This window comes from Nesoenas mayeri, assembly GCF_963082525.1.
Source record: "Nesoenas mayeri genome assembly, chromosome: 1".
NCBI lineage: Eukaryota > Metazoa > Chordata > Aves > Columbiformes > Columbidae > Nesoenas > Nesoenas mayeri.
The window spans coordinates 131,149,475-131,171,471 of record NC_137541.1 but is presented as its reverse complement, the minus strand read 5'-3'; the positions used below and the strand labels follow the sequence as shown (position 1 = coordinate 131,171,471).

At 38.0% G+C, this 21,997-nt stretch overlaps 1 protein-coding gene across 2 annotated transcripts in view; it reads left to right on the top strand.

Annotated features, from left to right (window-relative positions):
- CADM2 (cell adhesion molecule 2) overlaps window positions 1-21,997 on the top strand; it is a gene marked incomplete at its 5' end in the record, with an annotated part of 673,112 nt that overhangs the window by 536,221 nt on the left and 114,894 nt on the right. The window contains 3 exons of one of the 2 annotated variants that reach the window (XM_080344633.1): window positions 2,508-2,660; window positions 5,169-5,306; window positions 15,300-15,470. In XM_080344633.1, the coding sequence (XP_080200759.1) occupies window positions 2,508-2,660; window positions 5,169-5,306; window positions 15,300-15,470 (462 nt within the window). Of the gene's footprint in view, window positions 1-2,507; window positions 2,661-5,168; window positions 5,307-15,299; window positions 15,471-21,997 lie in introns of those variants that run through there. The other variant, XM_080344634.1, reaches the window with a different exon arrangement.

Sequence of the window (21,997 nt, the reverse complement as noted above, 5' to 3'; positions counted from 1 at the left end):
AAAGGTGTAGAGGGGAGGAAATGAGAGAGGAGCAGTGGGAATATAGTTGATGGAGGTGGTTTGTATTTCAATTTTTTTTGGCTTTTTTTTCACTGCCAGTTAGATCAAAAGTGGTGTGCTATTGGCAACACCTATAGACCATTTGTGCTCTAGTGTAATTCATTACAGTTCTGTTTAGTGCATGAAATTCTTCATATTGCCCGATCTATAGGAAAGTATTTCAACAGCTACATAAATCTTTATCACGAGGCAGTAGCAATTGAAAATTTTAACAAAATAAAATACAATAATAGATTATATACTGCATTATTTTTTAAACAATTTCTGATTAAGGAGAGGCAAAACTCACCACTTTCAAATTATGGGATGCAGAAGGTCCTTTTTTTTAAAAAAAAAATAAAAAATCATATGCTGTTCTCCAAATTATATATATGGGCATGGTAGTAATCAAACGTAATCAAACCATTTCAAAGCTCTGGGTCATTTTGAAAATATTTTTGAAGGGTCAGTAATGTGAAATAAGCTACCATTCTTCTTTATGCTCAGTTTGCATCTGAGTAGAATTGAAAAACTGAGAAATGAATTCTGAATCCCCATCTACTTCCTCAAAGATAGCAACAGCTTCCCTATTGTGAGGGCTTTTGGTTACTAAAGACAGAGTCATCAGCTTTGCCTGCTGTTCTGGGTTGGTAGAAGCTTGCTTCTATGGATTTTTGTTTTCTTGAGCTTGTTTTTCTTGGCTGTTGTGTAAGCATATTGGTATGTACATAGTTTTCCATGTTGTGGCTTTTGTTTTGCTTGCTTGTTTGCTTTAATGTTGCCAGTATTTTCCATCATTATATGCATTTTATATTATATACTACGTAATTATTTATTACTTGCTGTGGCTGGTCAGAAGATGTCGAAGTTATGTTTTGACTCTGTCCATTACACACAATCTCAGTCACTTTGAAGTGCCTTGGAGCAGTTCATGACATGCTTGTATGTTAGGTCTGCTTAAGCTGTTACCTTTCAGTCTTCAGGCCCTGCAGAGAATAAGTAAGTCAAGCTTTAGCTGGCCTACCCTGAAATAGCCAGTAAATTCAGCTTGAGATTGCTGTAAAGAAATCTGAATGCTAGCATTAGAAGACAACAAATTCAAATGACGTTTTTGCTGAATATTCACTGTAGCTGCTTATTTTGGTGTAAATCATCTTGAACTGGCAGCACTTGGAGAGCCTTACAATGGGGCGGAAACATCTAGATTTAGTAGCAAAAGAACCGCAGTAAAGCTTTGTTTTTCTTTTTGGAGATTTAAATGTTAGGAGAATGATATCTAAGAGCCTTTAGGGACTATAGAAAGAGGTGAGTGAAAACAGCATTAGAGACTTCAACACCATGGTTCTTCTCACAAATCAAAACATAGCTCTTCCAGTAATTATAACAGTCCTGTATTAGTTTGATTTCAGAGGCTGACCATAAAAATAGACTCAAATGCTGTTAGGTCAAAGATTTGAATCTAGAGGTATATGCAGCACTTTCTGAGTTACAGAGGATTTTTTATTGTTCTCTTAGGAGAATTATGGTGTTAACTTACTTATTATGCTAGTATTTCTATTCTGCCAAAAGACTTAATTAATATATGTAGATTCCCAAAACAACTTCACTACAGAGAAATTGAATGTTTAGGAATGTTTTCATTGTTTGTTTGTGGTTTTGTTGTTGTTGTAGTTTTCAATAGAAAATGTGTGTTCATCTAAATATAGGCTTTAAAATATTTAAAATTTCAAGACATTAGCTAAAGTGACATTTTGAATTTAAGTAAATCTATCTGTTCCTCTTGCCTCAGTGGCTTCATGGAAACAAAATTTTGTTTGGAAGGATTTTCTGATAGACCAGATGTTTGATCATAATCAAAAAAGTAAAGCCGCTATCCTAAATTACCTCAAATCTTTAAATGTATTATATATGCATGTAGAAGTGGAACTTTCAATATATTCATAATAAGAAATATCCTTTGAGCATTCGAGAAATCTGGTATTCCAGTTCAATATGAGTAGTAACGGATGTGAGAAAAATCTGTAGGCAAGCTGTGCAATTCTAGACTTCTAAGTTGAAAATATAGTTTGTTAGTAGATGAAACAGGATTTTTAATATTCAGATACATTTATAAATATGTGAAAAAGAAAAAGGTTTTAGGAAGGAGTTATTTTAGGCACTGACCAAAGCTGTTATGGGACAGAAATCAAAGTCACTTTTTTGTTTCAGAGGAAGACCAAAGAAACTAAAGTCCCTTAATTTCTAGGTTTATATACATTACAAGTCACTTAGCACACTATTCAAAAACTCGCTGAACTCCTGCACTTTATTCCACAGAGAAAACAAACTGCTCTGCAGAAAGACAACTGTGGCCGTATCCCTGTATTCTAGGCCATGATTTCTCTAGACTACATCACAGAGCCTCTTGTACAACGTACCACACTTGGTTAATGTGCTGTTTCTTACCTTATGTTTTTTTTGTTTTTCAGCTCTGAGGGACAACAGAATTGAGCTGGTCCGAGCTTCATGGCATGAACTGAGTATCAGTGTCAGTGACGTGTCTCTGTCGGATGAAGGGCAGTATACCTGCTCTTTATTTACAATGCCTGTCAAAACTTCCAAGGCTTTTCTTACCGTTCTCGGTAAGTATAAATAGCTGAGCACGAAGAAGCAAGTGTTAAACTTCTCAGGCTTTGGCAAATTATGATAAGAATGAACTTTTCTAAAGCTTGTCAGAAGATACATGTAAATGTCTGATCTTGTTTCCCTGAAGTTTATTGTTTCATATTGCTGTGCTGAAAAATAACATGCCTCTTGCTATTTGTGCTGTGGCAGGATAATGAATTAGGGAGCACACAAATATCGCAGCATGAGTGCTCCATAAAATGGACATAACCTCTACATCCCAAGCACCAGAAGTGCGAAGAAGGTGCATGTATTCATCTCCTAACAATATATTGTACAGGGCAGAGAGGAGAAAATCAGAACGCATAAAATCAAAACGAGTTTTAGTGCTTTATCATTTTTCCTTAGCTATGCATTTTCTTGTCTCATTCTCTCATTCTGCTTTCTTTTCTTTTCTTTTTTTTTTTTTTTTTTTTTTTTTTTTGTCTATAAAGTGCATATTTTCACTGAGTTTGCTGTTTCTTTTATGCTTTATCTTCTAAATGCTCTGCTGTTTTCTCCAAAGGTTATAGATACACATAGAAAAGCAAGACATTTTGAGAGATGTCCAGGAAATGAAGTTTCTTCTTGAAGCTTTATATGTTTCTATGAATGTCAGTAGCCCAATTGGCCAAAATTGCTACAGTTCATTGAAACACACCTGTGTACCTAAGAGGTTATATGATTTTAGAGACTGATTTTTATTCTTTTCTCCTTTTTCTGTCCCTGAACTTGACTATTTTTTTTTAATTTGATTTTTATTTATTTCATTTTTATATATACAGGCAGATGTTTGAATTTAATAGGACTGATGTAAGATGTCCTCTGCACCAGTAATATTCACATTAATCCAGCCAGGGAATTGGTTTTGTGCATAGGATGTGAAATACATCTTCCTTTCAGTCCCTGTGAGACTATTTTACAAAAATCTTCAAAAGTTTGCTATTAAGGACAAAAAATACCCACTCAGAGTAGAATAATCTGGAGTAGCAACTGCCTACAGTTAATCTTTTCTGTAGAGAGGCATCTCATGATCTAAACAATAGATGAGTAGACCAATTCAACATTTTAAGTGGCAGCAAGACATAGAAAGGTGTGGCAAAGACAAAAAAAAAAAAATCTAGCCAATATTTATTAACCAAAGTAACTTGATCACAGCTGTTCTCGTTTTACCTGCAGTTTGAGGGAGGGTTTAATGAAATATTCGCAACATCAGCTACTTCCAAGAAAGAAAGCTTCAAGGTTTTAGATGCCTATCTGTTTTCATTTTGTATTTTTAATTTTCTATTTCAAAGTAACATTTTGGAGCACCTTCTATCTGAAAAGGAGATCTTTTCCATTGAAATGTATTACATATTTTAATCAGATAAATTATCCTTTTATGAACTAATAATCTCTTTGTTGACTGCTCTGTTATAGATTAGAAGATTTAAGTGTCAAGGTATTATAGTAGACACCATTTTCTGTCTTGAAAGAGAGGAGTAAATTTATTACAGAAATGTACTATGCAATAGGTACTGCTGCTTGGTTTTTATGTACATAATCTGTCATTGTGGATAAGAGATGTAAACAAACTAAATTGTGAAATACACAGCACAGGATCAATTACCGTGACTGATTCCTTTATCTAGCCACAAATATGAATGTGTCAAAGTGCTGCAGATGCATGTTATAACAATGACATTTTCAGAGATTTTAAAATTATAGTCATCAGTATCACTTTAAAAAAAGTTATTCTTGTGTCTTTGGAAGTCAGATGGATTAATACATGTAGTGATCAATTTCTCAATTCTCTTCATTATTTTTAAAAAGTTTTCCATGGTTCATTGAAAAACAACTATTTCCAAATTTAATATTCTGTATATAGTATGTCATGATTATGCAACCTCCTTCAAAGAACTTGGATTCAGCTGAAAAATACTCCATAGACAATTGAATTGTGATTATACCTATTGTTTTTTGGTTATGTATTCTCTGAAGATAAAGTAGCTCCTGTATTTACTTTCACCCTCCCTTTTCCCTGGATTTTGTATTAACATCTTCATAATTCATGCTTAAACATCCCTTCTGAACTTAGACCAGTTCAGCTTTTTGTTGCCAGTTATATTGTATTTTCACAGCTGTACTTCTAATATACGTTGTCATCCTGCTTGCTTTGTAGACCATTTTAAACCTTGTAATAGCAAGTCATACTAGAACTGCATGCAGAAATACATAGATAACACAGTTTTTAAAATACAATCTGTTTCCCGTAGAAAACTAGATAATTTATGTTTTCTTTAATTCTTTAGAATCAACTATGGTACAGATTGACAGTTTATTTGCAATGGGAAGCAGGATTAACTGGCATTTCAATTTTGATAGAAGACAAGGAACTAATTATTCTGCTCCCAAAATTTAGAGCATATGAAGCAAACTTTAAGTTGGTCATATATTCGTGGCAGCAGCTGACACTATCAGAGATATTTTGCTTGTTTCCTTTTTAGGTGTTCCTGAGAAGCCACAAATTACTGGATTTACCTCACCAGTTATGGAGGGAGAGAGGATGCAGCTAACTTGCAAGACGTCTGGTAGTAAACCAGCAGCTGATATCAGATGGTTCAAGAATGACAAAGAAGTCAAAGGTACTTAAAAGGACTTTGATGTAATTTTTTGCAAGTGTCAAAAATATGTCTTATTTAAAATTATATTTTTAAATTCACATTTGTAAAGTTTCTGATATTTAATCATTGTATGAATCATTAATCATAGAATCATAGAAATATTTAGGTTGGAGAAGACCTGTAAGATCATCAGGTCCAACCATTAACCTAGCACTACTGAGTCCACAACTAACCAATGTCCCTAAGCATCACATCTATACACCTTTTAAACTGTTCCAGGGATGGTGAATTCACCACTTCCCCGGGCAGCCTGTTCCAATGCCTGACAACCCTTTCCACAGAATTTTTTCCTAATATCTAATCTGAACCTTCGCTGACACAACCTGAGGCCATTTCCTCTCATCCTATCACTTGCTACTCGGGAGAAGAGACCAACACTCTCCATGCTACAACCTCCCTTCAGGTAGTTGTGGACAGTGATAAGGTCTCCTCTCAGCCTCCTTTTCTCAAGACTAAACAGCTCCAGTTCCCTTAACCTCTCCTCATAAGACTTGTGCTCCGGACCCTTTAACAGCTTTGTTGCCCTTCTTTGAACACGCTCCAGCACCTCAGTGTTTTTCTTATTGTGAGGGGCCCCAAACTGACAACAGGATACAAGATGTGGCCTCGCCGATGTCAAGTACTGTGGAACAATCAACTCTCTAGTCCTGCTGGCCACACTATTCTTGATACAAGCCAGGATGCTGTTGGCCTTCTTGGCCACCTGGGCACTCTGCTAGCTCATGTTCAGCTGCCTGTTGACCAAAACTCCCAGGTACTTTTCAACCAGGCAGCTTTCCAGCCACTCTTCCCCAAGCCTGGAGCATTGTATTGAGTTGTTGTGACCCAAGTGCAGGACCCAGCAATTGGCCTTGTTGTACATCATACAATTGGCCTTAGCCCATCGATCCAGCCAGTCCAGATCCCTCTGTATGGCCTTTCTACCCTCCAGCAGATCAACACTCCCACTCAACTTGGTGTGATCTGCAAACTTACTGAGGGTGCACTCAATCCCTTCACCCAAATCATTGATAAAGAGATTAAACAGAACTGGGACCAATACTGAGCCCTGGGGAACACCACTGGAGACTGGCCACCGACTGGATTTGGCTCCTTTCACCACAACTCTTTGGGCCCAGCCATCCAACCAGTTCTATACCCAGCAAAGAGTACACCCATCCAAGGTATGTGTATCCACTTTCACCAGGAGAATGCTGTATGATACAGTGTCAAAGGCTTTACTAAAGTTTAGGTACACAACATCCACAGCCTTTCCCTTATCCACTAAGTGGGTCACCTTGCTCTAGAAGGAGATCAGGTTGGTTAAGCAGGACCTGCCTTTCATAAACCCATGCCGACTGGACCTGATCACTTGTTTTTCTTGTACGCGCTTTGCGATGGAACTCAGGATAGCCTGTTCCATGACCTTCCCTGGAACTGAGGTCAGACTGACAGGCCTGTAACTCTCCAGATTCTCATTTCAGCCCTTCTTATAGATGGGTGTCACATTTGCCAACTTCCAGTCAATTGGCCCTCCCTGTTTTTCCAGGACTGCTGATAAATAATGGGAAGTGGCTTGGTGAGCACGTCCACCAGCTTCCTCAGTACCCTTGGGTGCATCCCATCTGGCCCAATAGACTTGTGTGTTTTTAAGTGGTGTAGCAGGTCACTTAGTATTTCCCCTTGGATTATGGGGGCTTCATTCTGCTCCATGTCCATATCTTCCAGCCCAGTGGACTGATTATTGGAGAACAGCTGGTCTTACTATTGAAGACTGAAGCAAAGAAGGCATTAAGTACCTCAGCCTTTTCTTCATCCTTTGTCACTATGTTTCCCCCCATATCCAATAAAGGAAGGAGGTTCTCCTTAGCCCTTGTTTTGTTTCTCATGTATTTATAGAAACATTTTGGTTGTCTTTTTATGGTAGTAGCCAAATTAAGTTCCGGTTGTTCTTGGGCCCTTCTGTTTTTCTCCCTGCATAATCTCATGACATCTTTGTAGTCCTCCTTAGTTACCTTCCCCTTCTTTCAAAGGTTATAAATTTTCCTTTAATTCCCAAGTTCCAGCTGAAGCTCTCTATTCAGACAGGCCAGTCTTCTTCCCTGCCATCTCGTCTTTCAGCACATGAGGACAACCTGCTTCTGTGCCTCCAAGATTTCCTTCTTGAAGACAGACCAATCTGCCTGGACTCCTTTATCCTTCAGGACTGTCTCCCAAGGGCCTCCTAAACAGGTCAAAGTCTGCCCTTCAGAAGTCCAGGGTAGCAGTTCTACTGACCTTTCTGCTTCATGACCACTATGCCCAAGGTGACCTCCAACCATCATATGACCCACAAGTCCTTCTCTGTTCGCAAACAAGATGCCTAGTGGGGCACCTTCTCTAGCTGGCTCACTGACAGCTGTGTCAGGAAGTTGTCTTCCATGCAGTCCAGGAGCCTCCTAGACTGTTTCCTCTCTGCTGTGTTGTATTTCCAGCAGACACCTAGTAAGTTGAAGTCCTCCATGAGAACAAGGGCTAGTGATCGTGAGATTTCTCCCAGCTGCTTATTGAATATTTCATCTGCATCTTCCTCCTGGTTGGGTGGTCTATAACAGACTCCTATGATGTTATCTGGTTCGTTGGCCTTTCTCCTGATTCTTGCCTGTAAACACTTGACCCTGTTGTCACCATCAGTAAGCTCTAAAACAGGGGGTGTCAAACTGTATAAATGTAACTACTGCTACATTAATACGGTCCTAAAATTGCATTCTGCCCCTTAAAGGCAACAATGAGGCTCATGTGACCCCCGGTGAAAATGAATTTGACGCCTCTGCTCTAAATAGTCAAAACACTCCCTAGCATACAGGACTATCCCACCTCCTCTCCTTCCTTGCCTATCCCTTGTGAAGAGCTGAAAGCCATTCATTGCAGCACTCCAGTTGTGTGAGTCATCTTACCCTGTTTCCATGATGGGAACTATGTCATAGGAGCAGCTTCCAGCTGCTCCTGTTTGTTTCCCATGCTGCGTGATAGTACATAGATAAGGAATTTTTTTTGTAAATTACTGGAACGGTCATATAACCATCTTTTTACTTATTCTTCAAATGGTAAAACCTGATGTTTGGAATTGCTCTGAATTCTATTCAGCATAATAAACTCAACTGTGATGCTTCATAGAGAAACATTTTATGGATTACTGTTATCACAGCCATACCATTCACCCCAGATATTTTACATCTCTTTTTGCCTTTCTAATATGAGATATGTCTGATTTGCTCAATTGCCAGTTTTGTGTTACATTCTTCTAAGGAAACTGACCAGGTGAGACAGAACAGTCTGAAGGATACAGGAGATTGCAGTTCCATAAGGGAGCTATGGAGCATGCTCTGGTGAGGAGGAGTGAGGACATACAGCAATAGAGGGAATCTCAGCTGGGAAACTAGGTCCCTGTAGCCGAGGATACTGAGTATCTGTGGTAAGGAGCAGGGAGAAGACAGACTTTAAAGGGGATGGGAAGAACTTCACCAGGACTGGGGGGAGTTGGAAAAAGTCTGTTGTAACTGAAAAGTCATTGGGTGACTAAAACTGAAGCTGAAACCAAGGATTTGCCTGTGATGATTCTTTGAGATAGGAAACAGCTGCATGTAAAAGCTATTTATTTCTTTTCTGTCTTCTCTTTCACTTTGTATGTTGTTTCCTTAGAACTTAGTTTTCTAGTCCATGTCATCATAAATGCTGGGCTAGTTTAAAATCTTTTTTGGTGAATGGGTGGAGAGAGCTTCCTGTAACAGAAAGCTTAGTCACATCTACCCCAGCCAGCTGCAGTGCCCATTATAGAGTACATAAATAAAAAATAAATAATATGAATAATTCTGCTATAAGATCAGATCAATAAATGATTCAAAATCCGCATTTTCTTTCTACCTTAAAAAAGAAAAAAAAAAACACAAACAAAACAAAACAAAACAAAACAACTCCACAACTTTATCTGCTTTCTCTTGTATTTGTCTCACATTGTGGACTTTGTTAGCACAACAAAGTGCCTCAAGCAAAATTGCAGCATTAATTACAGAACCCATCAATCTTCCTTTACTTTTCTCTAACACAGTTCAATGTACACAACCAGAGCTGTGATATCAAATTGGTAAATAAAGGATATTGCAGTTGATTGTCCAAGGAACCTAGTCCATTCTAGAAGTCTTTAGATTTGTGATCAAAATCAGAATACTTTTAAAGGAGACCAAAATTTTAGGCTGGAATTATTTGAAATATATTTGACCACTTTTAACAAGGATAGAAAATCTGGAAACAAAGAACCATTCTTTCCAGTCACTGGGAAATTTGAGAAAATTGCTGAAAAAAAAGGGCTGCCTCATTAAACATAATTAAAAGGAAAAATTTAAAGCACAGCTAACACATGGCATGGCATAGATTCTGTCATTCAGAAAAGATGACAAGATTAATATACATATTCAAGATATGTAAAGATTGAAAGTCACTCTGATCAATGTCAATACTTTAAGAGAACCACTAATACAGTTGACATGACAGTAAGGCAACATATCTAAAAAGATGTTATTTTAAAAATTATATTTTAAAATCTCATGTATTAACTTTGCCTTTCAGCTGACATATAATTGAAGCCAAGCAAGCAATTAGGTGATTTGACTCTTTAACTAATTTACCCTTCTCAACATTTCCTAAAAAAAAGAAAAAAGAGGGGAAGGGACTGAGCACATTCATTTCAGTTTGGTCTTCTAGGTCTTCTGAAGAGCACATTGCCATTTCACAAAGGTTAGGAATAAAATAACCTAACCAGTTTGCAGTGGCATCAGCAGAAGTTACATTAGCTTTGTGCACTGTAAAAGGTGAAATGATAAATCTGAGAAAATAGATATGAAATTATATGCTAATGCAGCTGACATTAAAGGTTAGGAGTTCATCTGTCTAGCACCAGTAAATCCAATTGTGTTACAGTGTATTATACGTGGTGCAAAAGAATATAAATGATGCATTGAGTTCAGAGTTGCACCGAAGGGGAAAAAGCCATTCTAAAATTGTAGCTCCATTGCTATTATTCAAAAAAGGAATCATCATCTGGTAAAGGAATACTGTTTGATAGAGTGTTAGTAGTGAGAGAGACTGAATGTGAAACACTGAGCACAATACCTTTTACTTTAGTTTTCCATCTCTCATATATGCACCAAATTAACAAAGTGATCTGCAGTTTAGCATTCTGATGACACTTCTGGAAGATCATTTAAAGCAATAATATTGGAGAAGCTAAATACATAATCTTTATTTAAAATCAACAACACTTGTTACAAGGTATTTCATAGAATCATAGAATAGCTTGGGTTGGAAGGGACCTTCCAAGGTCATCTAGTCCAACCCCTCTGCCATGACCAGGGACACCTTCAACTAGATCAGGTTGCTCAGAGCCCCGTCCAGCCTCACCTTGAATGTTTCCAGAGATGGGTCATCTGCTACCTCTCTGGGCAACCTATTCGTGTTTTACCACCCTCGTTGTAAAAAAATTCTTCCTCATATCTAGCCTGAATCTCCTTTCCTTTGGTTTAAAACCATTATCCCTTGTTCTGTCGCAACAGGCCCTGCTAAAGAGTCGACATCTTTCTTATAGGAGCCCTTTAAGTACTGAAAGGCCACAATAGGGTCTCCCCAGAGCCTTCTCCAGGCTGAACAACCCCTACTCTCTCAGCCTGTCCTCATAGCAGAGCTGTTCCAGCCCTCTGATTATTTTTGTGGCCTCCTCTGCACCCTCTCCAACAGGTCCATGTATTTCCTGTACCAAGGGCTCCAGAGCTGAATGCAGAACTCTCAGGTGGGGTCTTATCAGAGCAGAGTAGAGGGGCAGAATCTCCTCCCTCTACCTGCTGGCCACGATTCTTTCGATGCAGCCCAAGATATGATTTGCCTTCTGGGCTGCAAGTGCACATTGCTGGCTCATGTCTGGGTTTTCATCCACCAGTAACCTCAAGTCCTTCTTGGCAGGGCTGCTTGCAATCCCTTCATCTCCCAGCCTATATTGATACAGGGGGTTGCCCTGACCTACGTGCAGGGCTTTGCACTTGGCCTTGTTGAACCTCATGAGATTCCCATGGGCCCACTTCTTGAGCTTGTCCAGATGCCTCTGGATGGCAGCCCAGCCCTCAGGAATATCAACTGCACCACTCTGCTTGCTGTCATCCACAAGTTTGCTGAGGGTGCACTCAGTCCCACTCTCTATGTTATTGGTGAAGATGTCCTGGTTCTACTACAGACCCCTGAAGGACTCCACTTGTCACTGGCATCCATCCAGACATTGTGCCATTGACCACTGCTCTCTGGATATGACCATGCAGCCAGTTCCTCATCCTTTGAACAGTGCACCCATCAAATCCATATCTTTCAAATTTAGAGAGAGGGGTGTTGTGGGGGCCTGTGTCAAATGCTTTACAGAACTCCTGATAGACAACATCTGTCGCCCTTCCTTTGTCCACTGATATAGTTACTCCTTCATAGGAAGCCACTAGGTTGATCAGGCAAGACTTGATCTTGGTGAAGCCAATTGAAAAAATATTATGTTAAAAAAAAAATTATAATTCAGAAATATTTTTAATAGATTTTCTTTTTTTTTTTTCCTAGCAGAATTTGACTTCAAAAATAAATAAGATCATATTAGTAATTTTGTTGCAACAGATTAGAATAGTTTGAAGGAGTTTATGTATCTTTAGTATACACAAAGAATTCAGAGAGGCAGTGAACATTTTGTCTTTCTAAACCTCTAAAACAAATATGATTTTTCTTTTTTTTAGTTAAGAAGGCCATTTCTTGTCACAATTTGATTTTAAATGTAAACAAAAATTATATTTACCTTGCAAAAACAGCACAACTGTATTTTTAAAAGATTAGTGTTTCTACATGGGTGTTACAAGTATATGCTTTTGGAAATAGTTGGCAATGAACAATGAATGATAGACATTCTACCGTTTCTATTTTTATTATTTTCATTATCAAACAGCTAAACTAGTACTAGTTAATAAAAGCATATCTGTATGTGCACCTATCTGATAGTCATAGAAGTGGGCCCATAGTTGATCCTTAAATTTCATATGTCCAAACCTCTGTTCAAAGGTTTGATCAGCTTGCTAAAGGTCTTTTCCAATTCAGTTTTTGAAAAATCTCCAAGCATGGAGATTCCATAGTCTGTCTGGGCTAGATGTTTCCGTATTTGAAAGCCCTTACTGTGGAGGATTTTCATTTTATGTAGATATTTGATGATACAGAATCAGAATTTTCTTGGTGTAACTTGTGTTCATTGCCCCTTAACTTTTGCTGCATACCTCTAAGAGGACTTTGGATTTTTCTTCTCTGTGACCATGTATTAGGTACTTGAAGGCAGCAGTTCATCTGGTTTTAGTCATCTTTTCCTCAGGTTGAGCAAACCCAACTGCCTTAAGCTGTCCTTGTACATCGTATGCTTCCGCCACTGAGCATATCTGTGGCTTTCACCTCAACCTATTTGGGTTTTTCAACACCTTTCTTGTACTGGAAAGCCTAAAACTGAGCCTAGTACTTTAAATGCAGACATGCAAATACTGAATAGAGAAGAATCACTTCCCTTGGCTTGTTGACTATGCTGTTATTGATGCGAGGCAGTAATTTTTTAGCTTTCAACATTGTAAAGGCACACTGTTGACTAATGTGCAACCTGTCCCCAAGAACTCCAGTTTCTTCTTTATAAAGCTACTTCCTAGTTAGTCATACTCCAACCTGTGCCTCTGTAATTGATCTTTTTTTTTTTTTTTTAACCTTTATTTCAAGAGGGTTTTTAGGTGAGAGAAGTAGCAAGAAAATTAATAAAATAATGAACTACTGTAGGCCTATTCAAAGATTTTTTAAAACTCCAGGTTAATATTCTGAATGGTAGCATATGGTGAGATACCCAGTACCTGATGCACTGCTCTTGCATCCAGGTGGGCTTGCATTCAGTTAGCATATGTTACAATCATACTTTCATTTTGCTATGAAGAAACATCTGATAAAGTGGACAAACTAAGTATAATATATCCACTGCTGAAGATGTCAACAGTTTATAGAATATTATCACCGTTCTTTTTACAGAGGTAATTAACTCTAAGGGTCAAACTCTTCCAAACACTTCATGTTTAGAGAAAGGCTTCTAAACATCCATTTAGGAAATTAACTGGGGTTTTGTTTGATTGATTGTTTTTGTTTGTTCATTTTGTTCTTTGTGTGTTGTTGGTTGGTTGGTTTGTTTTGGTTTTGTTTGGTCTGGGGTTTGGTTTGGTTGGTTTTTGTTTGTTTTGGTTTTTGTTGGTTGATTGGTTGGGTTTTGTTGTTTTTTTATTATTATTTTTAATCTAAAGGATTAAGCATCCACAACCTCTCACTGAAATTAAAGTTGTTGATGTTTGCAGGAGCTGTCTGTTCTCCCCTTGAAGTCAGTAAGCAAAGGGATGTGTACATTGCTTATAAGCAGAAGACTATCTATACAGGTCCTTATTATTAAATTTGGAAACGTAACTCTGGGAAAAAAAATCTCATGTGTTTACTTTAAATATTAGTGAATATTAGTTCTTTCATTCTAATAACTATGATTTATCCATGGTCAATATTCCTCTCACCTACTGATCCCTAAATATTAATAGTCACCATGGCAGAAATTGAAATCTCTTAAACCAACAGGTAGAAAAATGCTTGCTTGTATGCAAGTAATAATTATTTCTTAGGAAAGAATGAAAATTGTATAACTACGTGGCATCTTCATCTACCTAGAGACAATGAGAAAGACCACCTTACTGATTCAGAGGTATTTTTAATCTTAAAAGGTGTATCTTAGGCCATTTAAGATTTGCTTTCCAAAATTGGTATTTCATGGAAATGTTATTTAGGTCATCCTCTCTAGTGGGATTTAATATAATTTATAAAAATTAAACCTCTCACTTTTTTTTTTTTTCTTTTTTTTTAGGGCACATGTAATCTCAATATAATTTAACATATATGTTTATGAATCTATTTATATCTTTTAAAGCTTTCTTTGTAACAAATTGATATAACAAGCTTACTATTTTGCTGAAATAAATTAAAATCAGTACTATAGGTATTTTGGAACCAAGTAAAATCATGCTAAAGTATGTGTAAGATCTCATGTTGCAGTTAATACATTAAAACATTAAAAAACAAAAAACAAAAACCAAAAACCTCAGTTTTTTGGATCTTCAGTTCTGATCCAAGATTTGTGTCCTACAACAAAACTTTCTGAATTTGAACCTTAACCTTGAGCTGAGTTGAATACTTCTTAAGCATGACTGTAGGCTTCCTGCACTCCAGGATCTGGGCTGAAAATTGTCAAAGAGATTTTTAACTGAATCTGCACAAAATAAGTATGCCAATTTAGCATGATATAAAGTAGTGAGTAGGTGATCTCTCTGAAGTAATTTCATTTCTAGTCTTCTTGGGGCTTGTCTGTAGATTAGAGTAAATACTATTACATGCTCTATTTACAGTTGTTCAATGCCATTGATATCTATTGCATAATTCTAGCCAAACAACAGAATAAGCAATGAAGAAAGTAAGCACAAGATTAATGAGATTACATGAATGTAACTCTTAGTTAATATGACTCCAGTAATATCCATGTATCATTATGAAAGATTATAAGCATGGACTTAGAAAGTTTAGTAATTAGTGACACTCTGACTACTTAAGGTAAGTGATGGTGCGACAGACCACATTTCTCTAATGAACTGCAGAAAAAGTTGACATCAAATTTGGACCTAAACATATAAGAGAGAATAGTGAGAAGAATTTCATTAGAGTGTAGTGTCATGTTACCAATTCTGAAATTTTCTTTCTCAATATGAAAGATGTGAGTTTTTTCAATGAGTGTGATAGATAATTTAGCCGTCTAATGCTTGACTACTTTTCCTAAAATTATTGGACAGAAAATTGTTTGTTTATTTTTTCTTTCAGATGTTAAATATTTAAAAGAAGAAGATGCAAATCGTAAAACATTCACAGTCAGCAGCACACTGGATTTCCTAGCAGATCGCAATGATGATGGTGCAGTGGTAAGCTGCAGAGTAGATCACGAGTCCCTAAACTCTACACCTCAGATAGCAATGCAGGTTCTAGAAATACACTGTAAGTAATACACATTGCATATACTTGCTTGTCTAGTTTTGTTTTGTTTCATAGTTTCTAATGTGGGAAGCAATGGGTATCTCTGGTATTGTGCAGACAGATAACATCTTTCTTTCAGCCAGATTCTCTGGTTTGTATTTGATCGGTTGTTTGGGTTTTTTTTTTGTTTGTTTTTATTTTTACAAGGGAAACTCTAAAAATTTTAATGACAGCATTACCAGTGAAAACACTGTGGGACTGGGTTCCTGGTTTGCTTTGAGAAATAGTAGAGAGGAAATGCATTTATCTTTTTTGTTTATCATTGTAGCAATGGGAAAGAGTTCTTAAAAATCAAGATCATAGTGGTTCACAATTTTTCTTGAAAGTTTCTAGAAACTTGAAACAAGGGTATGAAGAAGCAAAGTTTGCAGTAGACTGCCTCAATATCTTTGAATCCTGCTAATGAAACTCTGTTAATAACACAAGTTCAGAAGGAAAAACCCTTTAAATTTTATTTTTAGGCTTTATCTATACAGCATGTTACTAAGATAATTCAAACTTCAGTTGTCCTCTATTTATATACATTGCGTTATTTTTTTCAAATAGGGTTTCTGGAAACTTGATCTTTTCTGCAATGCATTATTTCAAAGCTGAAAGAACCTGCCTAAGTACCTCTGTGCCCTACTCTGAAATCATGTTGTCTTATGAGTCTTTTTTTTTTTCTCTTACAAACCGTGAGACACTCAGAAAAATGCCATTTCACCATCCGATGATGTTTTCATTTTCACTTGCATTATACCCACCATTCTTCAGGGTCCAGCTATTTGATTTCCAGCTAGCAAAAAGAGACATCTGGAACATATTGTCAGACTAAATGAATGGGAGAGACCTTGCATGCTTCTGTTTCTGGCTAGGTGTAATTAAAGAACCTGCCCCAGATTCTATTATAAAGCAGACAAGCTTGTCTGTAAAGCAGACTAGTTCTGGAGATGCTATGTCAAGGACTGCTGGCATAAATAACTTGTTTCTAAAGGGGGATATTTCAAGACAGCCAAGCGATTGGGCCTAGTCAGCATGGGGCTATGAAAGGAAGGTCTTGCTTCACCAACATGATCTCCTTCTAGGACAACATGACCCACTTAGGGGATGAGGGAAAGGCTGCAAATGTTGTATACCTAGGGTTTAGTAAAGCCTTTGACATTGTTTCCCACAGCATTCTCCTAGAGAAGATGGCAGCTCATGGCCTGGATGTGAGTACTCTTCAGTGGGTAAAGAACTAACTGGATGGATGGCTGGGCCCAAAGAATTGTGGTGAAAGGAGCCAAATCCAGTCGGTGGCCAGTCTCCAGTGGTGTTCCCCAGGGCTCAGTATTGGTCCCAGTTCTGTTTAATCTCTTTATCAATGATTTGGGTGAAGGGATTGAGTGCACCCTCAGTAAGTTTGCAGATCACACCAAGTTGAGTGGGAGTGTTGATCTGCTGGAGGGTAGAAAGGCCATACAGAGGGATCTGGACTGGCTGGATCGATGGGCTAAGGCCAATTGTGTGATGTTCAGCAAGGCCAATTGCTGGGTCCTGCACTTGGGTCACAACAACCCCAGGCAACGCTACAGGCTCAGGGGGGGAGTGGCTGGAAAGCTGCCTGGCAGAAAAGGACCTGAGAGTTTTGGTCAACAGGCAGGTGAATATGAGCTAGCAGAGTGCCCAGGTGCCCAAGAAGGCCAACAACATCCTCGCTTGTATCAAGAATAGTGTGGCCAGCAGAACTAGAGAGTTGATTGTTCCACAGTACTCGACATTGGTGAAGCCCCACCTTATATCCTGTTTTCAGTTTTGTGCCACTCATCATTAGAAGGACATTGAAGTACTAGAGAGAGTGCAGAGGGGGACGATGAAGCTGGTGAGGGGCCTGGAGCACAAGTCTTATGAGGAGAGGCTGAGGGAACTGGGGCTGTTCAGCCTGGAGACAAGGATGTTGAGGGGAGACCTTATCACTGTCTACAACTACCTGAAAGGAGATTGTAGCTTGGAGGGTGCTGGTCTCTTCTCCCAAGTAGGAAGTGATAGGATGAGAGAAAATGGCCTCAAGTTGCGCCAGTGAAGGTTCAGATTGGATATTAGGAAAAAATTCTTCAGTGGAAAGGGTTGTCAGGCATTGGAACAGGCTTCCCAGGGAAGTGATGGAGTCACCATTGCTGAAGGTGTTTAGAAGACGTATAGATGAGGTTCTTAGGGATGCTGTTTAGTGCTAGAGTTAGCTTAATGCTTGGACTCAATGATCTTAAGGATCCCTTTCCCCAAGATGATTGCATGATTGCATAAGCGTTTAAGATTCACAACACACGTAAAATACAGTAATGCCAAAAGCACTCCATTCATACAAACTGACAGCATTGCTAAAAATCCCATGTGAAAAAAAAGCCTGCAAATTAGGAGGATGTCATTTAGTATCCACAAGTATTAATAATAGGTACTGAGAACAACTGTATTCTGAAACATTCTGCCCATCTTATTCACCAAATGGCTGTTGAACACCCGCCTCCCCTAATGTGTTGAAATGGTATCTGGACTAGAGACATGAATTTTTAACAGGTTTATTTCCCTGAATTTTAAATCCCACAACTCTCAGCCACTGAGCTGGCCCATACCTTCACTTCCAAATTGCTTACTTTTCCTTCCGTGCCCTCCTCAAGATGTTAGGACTACAGGAGATGAACCAAACTAAATGGAACAGTGCATACAGAAACAGGACAGCTACACAAGGTTTAAGCTGAGTTACAGTGGCTGCAATATAATGTGATTCTGGCTAAAGGCAGGTTTGTGGTTTGTGTGAGCATCAGAAGATCATAAGGCAAGGAAGCCTTTCTGTGGCCTCTCATACATAAAGCTTCTTGAATATTCATTGTTTCATTCCCGTTTGCACACTAGGTAGCAAATCATAACCTTGCTAAGTAGCAGCAGGATGCATCTTCCTCTAGGCCTGTTGCTTCACGTTTTGAACAAGACCCTTCTCTCTCTTCTGGGAGTTCACTGGAGTTCTCTAACAAGAACAAACTGAATAGAGTGCTTACAATTACTAATGTGCTTTATGTTGCTGCGCTCCCCACCCCCCAAGACTGCCAACTTATCAAAACCACAATGCATAAGTAATTATTCTCTATCGTGTCTGCTTGCTCCATTAATTTTCCACCAATCGATTTAATACTCTCCATCACTAATATGGAGACATTGTACATGGAAAGATAAGTAAAAAATGTACCAACAGAAGCTCAAGTTTAGAAGAGAGGGTGGAAATACCATTTAAAATCATGGAGAAACTAATATTTATTACTGGTGACAAGGAGACTAAGAACAGGCTATTATTGTCCTTTTCCTTACCATCTACATCTCCATGGTCAACATACCCAGAAATCTTACACTAGGCAAGTTTCTAAAGGAAACTTTAAAAATAGAAGGAGATTCAGGGAACTAATGATGTGGTTCAGCAAAGAGCCTTGAAGGAAAAAGAGAAGGAGGATCATATACCAGAGCAATCTTGAAGACTCCGAATGGAATATATTGCACTGGAACTGAGGCCCTTGGTTTTATTCTTCTGGTGTTGCTCTCCCTCATTGTGGGTATTACTGCAGTCAGTGGAAGCTGTTGGCTTTCTTCCATCAATCCATAAGACTTAAATGTATAACAGACATCCTATTTGTATCAATGAGAGGCATGCTCACAGGACCTAATATGAGTTGACCCAATATATCCCCAGTGCCTGCTGACAGCAATTCAAAAATAGTGCTGACAAAACAGATGGATTATGGGACCCCATGAGAAAAGTCAAGACAATTTGTTAATCTGACATCCTGTAGGCTCCAAAATCATGACCAAATGGTGTATCATTTCTCCACAGGGCACTTGTTCTGAATATCTCAGGGGTTTTTCAGATAAACAGATAAGCAAGGACCTTAAAATAGTCAAACAGAACAGGACAGATGAATATCAGCTTTGGAGAGAACAGATGCACAATGATTGGGTATCACTCACTAGAATTGTACTCTGTTTTTAAAACACCTTCCCAAATCTGAAGAATTTTATCTGTGGTACATGGATGCTCATTATGAATTATCATTACAGGTTAGAAAAAATAAACTAAAAAAATTTGTCTAGCCATTTATGTCCTGTGTAATTATGCTTGAATGTAATAAAGTCTTCATTTTTCCAAGCAACTAGCCCATGACTATGGACAGAACATTTATGGCTTCCTCAAAACAAAAACAAACAAACAAACAAAAAAAAAAAAAAAGCAAAGAAAAGGAAACTAACAGAACAGTAGGGATTACAGTATTGTGTTTGCATCCAGTGGTTGATAGACAAAAAGGAAAACAGTGCAATGGCTGGAATTACAGATTTTTATTTATGCCTAGTGAAAGACAGATTAAAATTAAATCTGTCCAAGGTGATGAGACTATATAAAACAGATATTTGTAAAGAGTCCATGGAGAGATGTAGATATAGGTGTTTATGAGTCCACACATCTGCTTTTATGATCAGCTTTAATAGGAAGTAAACTTAACAAATGAAAGCCAGTAATGCCATCAGCAACCATGATATATACTTTATTCCCTCTTCTTCCCCATACACAAATCTTTGCTCTCATTAGTGAGACAGATAAATCAAATCAGCTTTCCACTGTAGTACTACCATACATGAAATTAGGCCGAGGAGTAAACTTTTATAATAAAAAGTGTTTACTTTCTTTTAATATATATGTGTGTATGTAAGAGAAATAATGTCCAGGTCCTTCTGGTATACTTTTTTTTTTTTTTCAATGATTAGGTCCAGAAGTAGAGATTACCTATATTATTTATAGCTTGACAAAAAGATGGTTATCTTGAAAGAGACCATGATCAGTCCTTGTTTCCGCAGGGCTTTCCAGACTAATTTTGCAGGCTTCAAACATTAAAATAATCGGGATGCTGTTGGGGTAAGCACACTGTACCCCACTGCAGACTGTGGTATAATTATCTCTCGCAATCTTTTGAGCTTTATTTATCACTAATTGATATTATGCTCACTTGTGCTTGATCTTGTTCATCTGTATGTCATGCTCTGCAGAGCAGCCCAGTTGCCCAAGTCTTTCTGTCGTGCTGAAAGGCTTGGCTGTAATTTAGTTTCTGCTTGGCCAGCAGAGGTTTGTGGCAGCATGACACTGCTTGCTGAATTTATTTTTCCTTTGACCCTTACTATCAACAGTAAACCTAAAATAGACTTGTATCCCCCGTGGCTTTCCTCTGAAGTTTGCTTGTCAGCCTAGCTGCCACTGATTATTAGGAAGTGCTTCTTGTAAGTGATAAATACAAATCTCAAAGGGATATTTCATGTTATTGTTTACTTCTGCATTCAAACTAAACTGAGGATGCATTCTTTGTTTTTGTATAGAAGAATCACAGGTGCGGAACTCAATTTTGAAAGCTTTTCAGTACGATATTTATGAGTTTGTATAGCGTAAGTCTTCATGCACACTCCTCAAAAGACATTCTGAGGGCAAATGCAACTTCTGGTCGACACCTGGGAAGTGAGTGAATTCTGTTCATCCCTCCGCAATGTCTCAGACACATGTTGTTTCCCAGAAGCAGCATATTCACTTTCCTCCATGTCCTGTCTGAGCAGAACCCAGCCAACACATTGCTTCCCACTGAACAGAGTGCCATAAAATTACCCAGTGGTAATTACCTTACCTTAGTGAAGATTCTCTGACTACAGTAAATTACCCAGCAGACCTCAGTAAAAATTAATTGTGTAAGTCTGCCCCAGAGGCTACTTTTGAAGCTTTAAAGTGAAATCATATCATTTGAACTTCAAAAGTAATCATCATGATTCTAAAATGGCAGCTGTGATGTGATCTGTGCTAAAGGACTCGGTGTGATTTTGCTCAAAAGCTGACCACACTCCCAAATGACAGCACTAATAAGCTAAATATGTGTTATGTAAAGAAGCATCTAAAGAGGCAATTTTGAGTAAATTCTAGATTGGCAGACACAGATGTGCAGTGAATTGTCAGTCTGAGAAGTCTATAGCCATCAGCTAACTTGTTTTTACAATGTTTGTGTAATAGGCTGTTTCTTCATTTGTGGGTTGTTATTAGATTGTTTTACAATGATCGTCCAAACTTGAATTTAAGATTAGGCAGCTATTCCAAGAGATTGTTGGCTATTGTCCAGGAAATAAACTTATTGATTTTGAATTAAGTAAACAAAATGCCTTGAGTGCAACAGACTACAGATAAGCAAATCAACAATGCACTTGTGCAGCCATGTAGAAAATAGTGTGTGTCTGTGTGTGTGTGTTTAATAACAGTGTACTACTGTGATTTCTGATGTATAAACAAATGAAGGCTATCCTGAAAACAGCATGGGGTTAGAATTTCTACTGGTGTAAAGCAGAGTAATTTTGTGAAAGAACTACATTACCTGATGCTCACTAAGAGAGTTTAGCCCAATATTTTTACTTGGCTGGTTTCAAGTTTTTGTTGGAACACAGTTTCTACAATTATGCATTCTGAA